Below are 12,147 nucleotides of genomic sequence, written 5' to 3'. Positions count from 1 at the left end.
TAACTAAAAGTTTCCATTAAAAATATTTTCTTCGAAACTTCCATTCTTAAAAGCTACAAAGTGAGGCCACCAGTTGCAAGGTCAATGACAAGATACAGTATTGAAAAAAAAAAAAGAATTTCTAAGCTTTTTCTGTGATTTTGAGACAGAAAACTACTTTTTAATCAAGTCTGACAATGCCGTGTTTCTTTTGTAATTAGCTGTACACATCTATGTAAGGCTGTGGAACATTGCAGTACCCAGAGAGAATGACTTGAGTTATAGGCTATAACTCTGAGCACCTTGTCTAAAGCTATCAAAATCTCAAGATTATAATCTTGAGATTATTCAGATTATTTCCCCAGATGAAACAGAGTAGAATTCTTGTTCCATGGGTAAAGTGAACTGAAAGAGGCTTGGAAAACCTACACAAGAATTTAGGGAAGAAATTTTCCTAATGACAGGAATAAGGTAAAAAAGTAATCTTTAGAGTTACTGTAGGTTGCAATCAGTGACAGAGGCCATTGTTCACTGTTCTTGGAAGCTTTGTTGCCCATGGCTCACAGGGTCTCATCTGTTACTTCTGTACCCCTCCACTTTGCATCCTTGTACAAAACATGATGCAGAGCTTCTCTTCAGAGGAAACAGAGTTAGCCTGTAGGAAATGACAGACTGAAGTGTTGATACATGTCTTGAAGATACAATTATTTTGGTATTCTCTTGCCATTTCTTTGGCACTTTAGGAGGGCAGTTTTTGTGTGCAAGTACCTAGTAGTGCGATTTACTCAGCTGGATGTGGAGTCCTCAATGAAATTTGTGAGAGCTGGAAGAACACTGTGCAACATCTGAAGAATCAGTTAAATTAATGTACACTGCTTATAGTGTAACACACTTTCTATTTTAAAATTGGTTTCTATGGTTTTCAGTATATAGTGACATTTTTTAAATTGCTTTAACTGAAGGTTCAGCCAAAGCACCAGCATTTATATTCAGAAATTCTTCCTTAGAATTACAGTGTATAAATATTTAAAGTATGTATATTGTTATTGGTAACTCTCTTATGAATTACATATACAAATAATTAATATCTATTGCACAAAAATTGGGCAGTGTGTAGAGAATTATAAGCATCTGAATCATTTGATTCCTGCAGTGTGCGCTAAATCTTTTAAGAAAAAGCTGATTTATTTTAAAAATCAGGTCAAGTTCTTCATGTAGTAATGTTTTATAGTCTGGAAGTGTTGGACTGCTTAGTTTCAATGGAGAAAAGCAAAATGGGAGTTACACAGTATTGTGATAGGAAATGCTGACTCTGCCAGAACAGGAATGTCAGAGTATTTCACTTTGACTTTTCGTGCTGGACATACTTAACACCACTAAGGATAAGATTACTTTTTAATTTACAACTTATCTCTCTGCACTTTCTGGAGTGGTCAGAGTTCCCTATTATAATTTCTCCCTAAGGCTATATCTTAAAGTTTCACTTCAGCTGCCATTTTAAATTAACTTTAAGAGTGTACAGAGAGGAAAACCTCTCTATTCCTCAGTGACTCTCAAAAAACATAAGTTCCAGAAGGATTATGCATTAGAGAGAACCTTGAACTGTTTTTCTTAAGACCCTTGTGCTTACTTAGTCAGTGTACTGTTCAACTCTGTTTATATTTTGTTCAGGGTCATTAAAATCCCAGACACACGTGCTCCTATGTATTTCCATGCATGGAGGATTGTGAGGGCATAAAGAAAAGATGAGTGAATAGAAAGGCACATTGTGTGGCTTGCTGCTTGAAGTCAGTGTGCATGAACTGCTGCTTACCTGGCATCTGACTGTCCTTTTTTGTTTGCTGTTCTGGTTTTGCTGCAATGTAGCCAGTGGAAAAGCAAAGATGATTTGAAGTACGAAAAATGAGTACCTAATCATTGTTCCCCTGCTGCCAAAATATCTCTTCCTTGTCTGTTGACTTTCCAGTCTAGTGGTTTTTTCACTGTTTGCATTAAATATTTAATTGCTATAACTTTAATATACAGGAGATATAATGTAGGTGTAAACTAAGCATGGTTGAAGAAAAGCAAAGCAAAGAGTGGAAATGCACACAAGAAGAGAAACGATGGAAAGATAATGAAGAAGAAAGTGTGAAAGAGCAAAAAAAATCAGTGTAATTTGAAATTTGGCAAGATAGAGAATGACTAATAAAATTCATTTCAGTTATATAAAGTGTTCCTTTTTTTTTTTTAATTGGTCATCATTATCTGATATCTTACAGTAGTTTCCGTTCTTTTTCAAGGGGACAGTTCTCTACAAATTTGCATGAACTGTAGTATGGCCTGCAGGAATGCACCCATGGTGCATGCTGGAAGACTTATTCAGGGGACTGACATGCACTCATATCTGCAAACCATTTTGTTGGTGTTTCTGCCTGTTTTGTTTCTATTTGCACACTTAATGCTATATTGAGAACCTGCAACAAAGGGATAGGGAAATGAGTTGATATTTTTTACACTTGGTATCCAGAAGTTATGAAAGAGGTATCTTTTTAAAACAATGGTCTCTATATAGAGAATTTTCTTTTTCTCAAAGCATCTGCCATGTGTTTTCTCCTCTGTGTTATTTTCTTTCAGGTTGGGTTTGGTTTGGGTTTTTTAACTCACCAGAAGTATTGTTGTCTTCTCAGGGGTAGAAAATAATCCTCTTATCCCCAAGAGGATCAGTAGGCTGGAATAGACTGGACATGAGTTAATGCTGCCCTAGTTAGCATAAAACTGGAATTTTCTTGTAAGACTTGCTTTGTGGTTATTCTTCTGTGTCTAGCCATGAGTCCTGTTTTTTTGGCTCAGTTTCCCTTTGATAGTGATTTGTTGCTTGCTTTAGTGATCCCTTTGCAGTAAGAGGGAATGCTTCAAAGATTTATCTTTGAATATTTTTGAGTTCTTAGGAGCAGAAAATTCTCTTCTATGATTATTCTGATTGTAATGCAGTAAGGCTGACTGCACAAATATATATATATATATGTGGAATTCAGTCTGTATTTGGGAAAAAATTATTCATTTATTTTTATTTGATGACCCTTTTTTGAAATCACAAACTCGGTTGAATTGAACTGGCAACTGGCAAGTTATTGCTGAATAAGTATTTAAATTGAGTCTTTTCTTATTCACCTTATTTTGATGTAATCACCAAAAGAAATTAATGACAAGTAATCCTTCTCTTTTATCAACATGTACACAGGAAAAAAATACAATTAGAAAAGGAAAGAGAGTACAATTAAGCCTCTTCCAGTGTTCATAATTTCAAATACCTGTGCTCTTGCCAATTGTGAAGGTGAATTCTTCTTTCCACAATAAACAGTGGAGTCCCACACCAGGTGTGTTTCCCATGCATCAAACATTGCCTTAATGATAGCTGAGGTAATCTGGTATTGAATTGCTTACTTATGTGCTTTCCTCTGGGGCAGACAGTGTCTGATGAAGCAGGTCAGGACTCGTTTTCAATATGACACTGATATGATACAACAAGTCTTAATCCCAGCTAGTGCTGAGGAATAGCTCCCACTGCTTGAGACTGACCGTGTGTATGCACAAATCAAGGGACAATGTAGAACTTGTCCTCCTAAGAAAACAGTTTACTTATTAAATATTATCTGACAAAAATATATAAATTGATTTTTTTTTTGTTTAGGTTGTCATGCTTATGAAAATTTCTTAAACATTTTGTGAACATAGAATTTATGAAACAATAGAAAGCCATACAGCTTGCATGAAACTAAAATGGGATCTGTCTGAGAAAATAATTAGGCTTGGAGGAGAGATTTTCCTTTGCAGGATGTTTCTGGAAAGGAAAGAAAAATAGAACAAATGGTTATGTCGGTCCTCATATTACAGGCTCTTGTCTGTGATTGTCTAGAAATTGAATTAACTTCTCTCTTGTGCATATTGTTTAAAATGTAGCTTAGGAAAAGCTACACAGAGGTTAGGACTCCGAAGGTCTAATAATCAGAAATAGTAGCAGAGGTCTTCACACTGGTAGAAGGGATGGCTTGTGACAAGAGGAAAGGAGGGGAAAAGGGGGAAAAGAAATGTTAATTTTGGCAGTAGAGCTGACAGAATAGATTTGTCTCCAAGGCAAATAGTTGTAAAAATAGGCCAAAGGAGTCTGCTGAGTAAACAAATGGAAGTTTGTTAGTTCTTTCCAAAAATTATACTTTCTCTATGCACTATCTAGGCAAAAGAAGACAGAAAAGGAACTTGTTAGTATTTTAATTACTGAAGACAACTGCATATAGCTTTAATGCCACTATAAACTGAGGGTTTTGCCTTCAGGAATAAAACATCTATTGTTCATAAACACAGAGAGCTTGCCCACAATTATGATGTTTTTAAGGGGAATTGTGTTATGTGTAAACCTGGTAGGTTTCTTAACTCAGCATTCTGAAATAACCATGACATTTCAAGTTTTACAATGCAATATTTTCAGAAGGATGTTTTAAAACATTTTTTATTTATGTTAATTGCATGAAGTTTGTAATTAAGAAGAACAATAAAAGTGAGGCGGTTCAATTTTAAAGACTCCTCACTGATTGTTATTTTATAGTATCTGTCATCCTGTAGTGTTGTATGCATTTCCTGAATAGGCAGGAATTCTTTGGGGTTATTTTGATTTTTGGGGGTAATGGGAAGTCATCTGTTGGAGGGAAAAAATTTTAATTATGAAGTATTACTGGAATGTAACTGCAAAAATTCTCTCATCAACACATACAAATTAAAGGAAAAATACCAAATTTTTTTTTTTGTGGCAAATTTTAAGCATTTAAGAATTATTTTAAAAATTTGTTGTCTTTTACTTTACATTGACTATCCATAGATTTTTGAGATTATATTTGTTTATTAAAAAAAAAACATACTAGAGTAGAAAACTAAAAGTCGGGGGGGGGGGGAGTTCCCTTTTGAAGCTTGCTGTCAAGAATTGCTCATTTTGTCTTTAGTCTTGTTAGAGCAAAATTTGACTATTGGAGTTGCAGAGGAAGAAGAAGGAAATGAGGGAAGAGAAAGGACATGGAAAAACACAGATTAGGATTATGGGGTGAGAGAAGGGGAAGAAAGAGTGGTAAAGACCAGAGTGGGTTTGCAGGACTGGAATGGGAATAACAGCCCTGGCAAGGCTTGGCAAAATTTGTTTTCAGGATATGGGGACAATTTGAGAACAGAAGAATGGTTGCTTATGAGTGATTTTCCTTTAATGACTCTTCAATCTGCCTCTGCTCCCTGCAAAAATGCACAGCAGACACTAAAAACCAAGAATTACTAACTTCTCATAATTCCTGGGCTGCCAGACTTAGAGATTAATCAAAGCGTAATAACCTGATATGAGGGCATCAAACAGAATAAAGGTGGGAACAGGTACTTTCATGGTAGCAGTATGGGCTGAGAACATGGAGTAGTTTACACTGGCAAATGTTGATTGACCTGATATAAACAAAATTATGCTGTGCTTTTACCTACTTATAAGTCACCCTAGATACATGTCTGTTTTGTCTGTACCTAAATCCAGCACTTTTGTTGGGACATACCTTTTTGGTAGTGGAATATATATTACTTACATGCATGAAAATCCAGGCCTAGGAAACCAGTTTATGTTCTTGATCAAGAACAAGAGGAAGCCTACTTAAGAGTAAACCTATTTAAAGCTTACCAATATGGAACCTGTGCCATGGGATTATGCTGACTGGGCAAGGTGGACAAAAATTCCAGAATCCCAGAATGGGTCAGGTTGGAAGGGACCACAGTGGGTCATCTGCCCCAGCCTCCTTGCTCAAGCAGAGCACATGGCACAGGATTGCATCTGACAGTTCTTGAGTGTCTCCAGTGTGGGAGACTCCACACCCTCTCTCTGCAATCTCTTCTGGTGCTCAGTCACCTGCACAGTAAAGAAGTTCTTCCTAATATTCTGGTGGAACATTCTGTGAATCAGTTGCCTGTTTTCTCTTGTCCTAGTTTTTGACACCATTGAGCAGAACCTGGATCCATCCTTTTGATACCCCCCCTTCAGATATTTATATACATTCATGAGGTCCCATCCCAGTTGTCTCTTCTCAAGGCTGAACAGGCCCATTTCCTATTCTTATATGAGAGATGTTCCAGTCTCTTAATTTTCTTTGTTGCCCTCTCAACATGAGCTCCAGAAGCTCCATGTCTCTCTTGTCCTGAAGAGCCCAGAACTGGACACAGCACTCCATGTGAGGACTCACCAGGGCTGAGTAGAAGTGCAAGTTCACCACCCTTGACCTGGTTGAATGTTCTTCCTAATGCCCCCCAGGACACCATTGGCCTCTTGGCCACAAGGACACTGCTGGACAGCTTGGTGTCCACCAGCCTCCAGCCTATACTGGTGCGTGATTATTCCTCCCCAGGTGTGGGACGCTGCATTTGCCTTTGTTGAGTTTTGGTTGGTTGTTCTCTGCCCATCTCTCCAGCCTACCACGGTCCCTCTGAAGAGCTGCAGAGCTATCTGGGGTATCAGCTACCCCTCCCAGTTTTAATTCATGTGTGAGCTTGTTGAGGAGACACTTCTCATCCAGCCAAGTCATTGATGAATAATCCTAGGCCAAATATTGACCGTTGGGGGACACCCCTAGTGACAGGCCTCCAGCTAGACCCTGTGCTACTGATTACAAGTTCAGATATTTTGTGTGCAGAATCAGTGGGGTTTAGGTAGATGGAAGCGATAAATTATATCAAAATGGATTGGACTGTGGTCAAAACAAGACAATACACACGTTATGCATGAAAAACTCATTTACCAAAACGAGGACAGGAGATAGTTTCAAAATGTAGGTGTGTTGTGTACAATTTTCTTAGTATTCAGAAATGTCTTTTAAACAAAGTTTATCCTAGCAAATTATTTCTTTGTACAATATTTTCTTTATTAAACACTTCAAAGCACTATGTGTTGATTTCAGTAGCAATTTAGATTTTTGCAGCAGAGTGTAATGTCTTTTTGTGTGCAATGAGCCTGAACCAATCCTTTATATTCTTTTTTTTTTTGTCTTTCTAAATGTGTGTGGGCTGCAGATGGTTCTGTGAAGGAAAAGAACTCCAGAATTCCCCTGACATTCAGATCCATTCTGAAAGTGGAGGACTTCATTCACTAATTATAGTAGAAGCCTTTGAAGACGACACTGGGCGCTATACTTGTCTGGCTTCAAATTCTTTTGGTTCAGATAGCACATCAGCTGAAATATTCATTGAAGGTAAGAGATAAAATAATAAAATACTTGCTGCATATAAGAAAAAATAATTAAGCTGAAGTTTACTTTTAGTTCTTTATCTTAACATTACATTCAATATAGTGGTATTTTTATGGTATTCCTTGGTTTTTTTAACACAACACATTTTGAACATCACATCATATTAATTCAGATATTTCAAGGAATGTATCAGGAATCACTGAGTAGAGTCCTATTTATTTAGGGTAGAAAAGAGATAAAGAATTAAATAGAAGGAACCAAAAACTTTGGCATATTATTAGCTTTTAAGCAGTACCTCTGTAAATCAATAGTTAAAGATTTGACTAGTGATAGTAATAATGATTTTTGTGATAGCAGTAATCCCCATCTCAGTTTTGGTATATTTGCCTCCCTGTGCAAATATATGTGGCTGCCAAAAATGAGTCGTCTTTAGTCATGTGTAAATGTACTATATTCCATTATCTCTGGCATAGTGATTTTAAGTCAGATTAAAGTCAGTCATACTGGTTTTGTCCACAATCAGCTGCTAGTTATTGTCAAAATACTTCCTTACTGCAAAATTAGTAATAACTCAAGTATTATTTTCTCTGAGAAAAGTTAATTATGACCATAAGTAAAATTATTAAGTTATTTTTTTAGCAGAGAACTATATTTCAGGCAAGATTCTTAACTGAATAGCAATTTTTATTTTAATTCATACATCTCCCAAAAAATTGGGTGCTATATATTCTTTAACCAGTTTTGTAACTCATTAAAGTTAATTTAAATGGCCACTTGAAAGCATAAAATAAGTTAACATAAGAAATAGTCATAAGAAATCTGAATAATGACATGCCAAAATTATTAAATTGATTTTAATTACCAAAACAAAAAACTTTTCTCTGTTAATTAGCTAAATCATTACATATGTGCCTTTATATGATTTCTTTCATTATGCTCTTTATTCTCAGAACTTTTTAATATGCCATTGGGACATAATAGCAAAATCCCCCAGACTTTTCTGAATCTTACAGATTCTAGTAGGAGTTTTCTTTACAGTAGTAATCATTATTTCAGAAATATTCAGTTGTAGTACAAAAGCATACTGCTGTGTGAAGTTATAAAGAGAGAAGCCATAGTAAAAGATGAAACAGCTAGGTAAAGAGATGCTGTGAATAAAAGAATTAATTCTTTGACATCTGCCAGTCTTGCTATATGGAAGTCCTATCTTGAAGTTTTATAACATGTTACTTTGAAAGAGAGATACTTGTATAAGACATTAGGTTCAAGACACGTTCCCTGTCATTTTTAAGGGAAACAGGTTTGTCACACAAGCACTGCTTTGTACATTAATAGGCTTAATGACACTGATGTGTCATACTTTCTTTTGTGCAGCAGGCCCAGCCATGCAAGACCTGGTTGTTCTTTGCTCTTAAGAAATACTTTCATGTAGACCCACTTTGATGACTGGACATTTACTTCTCTCTTCTCATCTGTTTTATACTACTTATTGCTTTGATTTTTTTTTTACAGCATAAAATTTGTAAATCAATAGGGTACTTGAGTATTTTAGTCCCAGCATTGTTTCGTTGGAATCTGTCTATGCTATACTATGCATACTGATTATTAAATGCTTATGGTTTGTATTAAACATACAGCTATCCATATATATGAACAAATTCCTTGAGGAATAATATGTACTGCATAAATGTCTAGAATAAATGTGTGAAGTATCTGTTGTTAGCAAAAATTAGGATAAAGGGAATAAATGCTTTCACTTTTTTTTTTTTTGAGTAAGCTCAGAGTCTTGCCAAACACATACATTATATCAAGACTTCCACTGGCAAGAAATAGCACTACATAAATGTTATGTGTAGGTTAATGTAAATAGTCTGAAATGTGGACATCATGGGCAGCAAGTTTAGTCTGAAAATGCCTTGGTATATTGAGTTGCTCTTACTTAAGTTTGAAGATTTGTTATCTGTATAAGCCATATATTTGCTTAAGCTTCAAATTTAAAATTTAAGTAAATAAAATTATACATTTCCCACAGAGCAATAGTACTCAGCTTTTTTTTTTTTTTCTGTCTTGGCCATATTTGTTTCAATATGAAGGGAGACAGCTCAGAGCCCAAGGAAAGCAGTGTGCAATTAAATTGGCATGGTTATGATTTCTGTAACTGTCTAAAGTACATAGTTACAATCTTTATCAGATAAAAAAAACTGCCATAGTTTGTTACAGAGGGTTCTCAATTCTTGGAGTGAAATGCAAAAGTATCATAGTTTTCCTTTTGGAATTTAAACATTAAATAAATCAATAAAAATATATGAGATTATTGAAAAAAACTTTCTTTTCCAGGTACCAGTTCCACAGATTCAGAGACTGAAAGTTTAATTTTCCAATTAAAATCTGGAGCTATGCCACAGTAAGTGTGCAAAGCATTACCAATATTGTGTAAATGTTCTTAATAAGGGATACTGGAAAATCTTTGGTAGTTTTACAATCTGAATAAGCATCTGGGGTACACTTGTGTGTGCCTTGTCTTTTCTATTTCTCTCATGTGATATAAATGTGTAATATTATAACTTTAAATTGTATTAATTTGCTTGTTCTGTCAGAGAAGGCTGACCTTACCCTGACAATATATTTGTTGATACCAACTTTTCATATTCAAAAGTAAGCTCAAGTTAACCAAGTTTTCATTTGTAGCCACCCAATCCAGTGCTTCCAAATATGTAGAGGACTACAATTAAAGAAACAAAATACATTTTAGTTTCATCTTAAATCAGTACTTTTTATTGTGTGAGGAAGTGTAAATTAGCCAAAGGTTGTGTTCTACTCACACTTCATTCATCCATCTTGTTTTTCAGCAGTCATGTTGATCTTTTCAGTTGATAATAACACATTTAAATATGTAGAAAGTATAAGGTGGCATATGTATGAAAAACTAACATATTCTCATTTCAGATCCTATAAAGCACTTCCTGGGTTTTTATTTTTCAGGGTCCAAAAGAAAACCACATCTGTTTCCTTGACAATAGGATCTTCTACACCAAAATCAGGAGTGACCACAGCTGTAATTCAACCTATCTCTATGCCAAGTCAGCAGGTATTTTTAGACAATTTTTAAACTAGTAAAAGTATTTCAAATTTTCTTCCAAGATTTTCAACATCTGAAAAACTCTATTATTTTGAGGAATTATATTGTTATACTATAAACTTACATTACTATGATGATCAGATTTAGTAGAAGGAGAAGCAAAAAAGCTTCAGTGCAAAAGATTTACTTGAATCTATTAAAGGGAGTCAAATTCTCAAAATAGTTACAGGCACAGACAATTGGATACAAAATTCTCATTGGAAGTATAAAAGCTTGCATTTTGATTTCAGAATATAACAGATGTGAAATACTGATGTCTTCCAAGAAGTATGGTAGAAAGAGAACACCATAATAAGACTGCACATGTGAGAGTTTGCATTTTTTCATATACGTTGGGGCTGTATCATTGAAACTAGTATTCTTCCCATTTCACAGCATTGTTGCCTTGCTTTGCAGGTTCAAAGCCCTACTTCATACCTGCACCATCTGGATGGACCCAAGCCTATCTATTCTGTACCTATTTTTACAAAGGTATGTTTTATCTATCATGATTTTTATATCATACTCTTACAGTCCAAAAGAAAATATCAAAATTATGTATCCTAACACAGGAAGGCTTGATCAAGTTCAAACTTTTCAGTATCAATGACTTCCTAAGAAAATACTTTTCCACTGCAACAATGAATTTCTTATGCATTCTACTAGTAGATTTAAATTAATATTCTATATGAGTTTTCTTATGTTTGTGCTGGCTCTCCATTGATAACTCTTTGTAAAATATCAAGGTAAGTACCAATTACTAATAGTAGTCTTGACAAAGCCTCATTCACAATAATTTATCTACTGATGAGAACAAATAACACAGCTTTTTTAACTCTGATTTAGAAAAAAAAATTGTAAGTTAAAAATCATAGAACCACTTAGGTTGGAAAAGACTTTTAAGATCATCAAGCCCAACCATTAACCCAGCACAACTAAGCCCACTGCTAAACCATGTTGATGAGTGCCCCATCTACATGGCTCTTAAATACCTCCACAGATGGTGACTCAACCACTTCCCTGGGTAGCCAGTACTTGGCAGCCCTTTCTCTGAAAACAATTTTCCTAATATCCAATCTAAACTTCCCCTGTCACACCCTGAGGCCACTTACTCTTGTCCAATTGCGTGTTACTTGTGAGAAGACCCCCACCCCCACTTCATTACAAATTCCTAGAGAGCAATTACATCCCCCTAAGCCTCTGTTTCACACGACTAAACAACCCCAGTTCTCTCAGTTGCTCCTCATAGGATTTGTGCTCGAAACCCTTTACTAGCTTTGCTGCTCTTTGGGCATGCTCCAACACCTCAATGTTTTTCCCAAGAGGGCCAAAACTCAGCATGGGATTTGAGGCACAGCCTCACCAATGCTGAGTACAAAAGTCAATCCTTTCTCCTGCTGATCATACTTTTTAGAAGAGAAGTTTCTATTCAGAAAATTCTATTCAGTATTTCTTTGGTAATTACTTAAGTCAATATTTATCTTCATGTTCATCCCAAAACTTAAGAACCGGGAATTTGGTAGCAGCAAAAAGAAGCATGCTTCCCTATCTATAAAATACAGCTTCAACTGAAAAGATTTCATTGTGCCTCAAACAATTATTTCCATAGTAGTAATTATTTTTAATCACTTTTGCTGAAGCCAAAATGAAGTATTTCTGGTTATTACTTCAGGAAAAAAAATGATTAAAAATTAATATGGACAGCAAATAGCTTTGCCTAGAGATAAGAGTAAGAGTAAGCAAGAGTAAGCCCTGCTCTCTACAGCTGTCTAGCTTGGCTCCAGCATATTCCTGTCTCATGTTAAGAAAGAT

At 35.5% G+C, this 12,147-nt stretch overlaps 1 protein-coding gene across 12 annotated transcripts in view; it reads left to right on the top strand.

The window, feature by feature from the left end:
- The window catches only part of PALLD (palladin, cytoskeletal associated protein), a 189,836-nt gene that overhangs the window by 57,515 nt on the left and 120,174 nt on the right, over positions 1 to 12,147 (top strand). For all 12 annotated transcript variants that reach the window (XM_012573473.5, XM_012573475.5, XM_002186714.7 and 9 more), the window contains 4 exons: positions 7,042 to 7,220; positions 9,555 to 9,621; positions 10,200 to 10,305; positions 10,753 to 10,827. In XM_012573473.5, coding sequence (XP_012428927.5) covers positions 7,042 to 7,220; positions 9,555 to 9,621; positions 10,200 to 10,305; positions 10,753 to 10,827 — 427 coding nt within the window. The remainder of the gene's footprint in view (positions 1 to 7,041; positions 7,221 to 9,554; positions 9,622 to 10,199; positions 10,306 to 10,752; positions 10,828 to 12,147) is intronic.

The sequence above is a fragment of the Taeniopygia guttata genome, chromosome 4 (genome assembly GCF_048771995.1).
Source record: "Taeniopygia guttata chromosome 4, bTaeGut7.mat, whole genome shotgun sequence".
Lineage (NCBI taxonomy): Eukaryota > Metazoa > Chordata > Aves > Passeriformes > Estrildidae > Taeniopygia > Taeniopygia guttata.
This window is presented reverse-complemented; position numbering and strand designations above follow the sequence as displayed.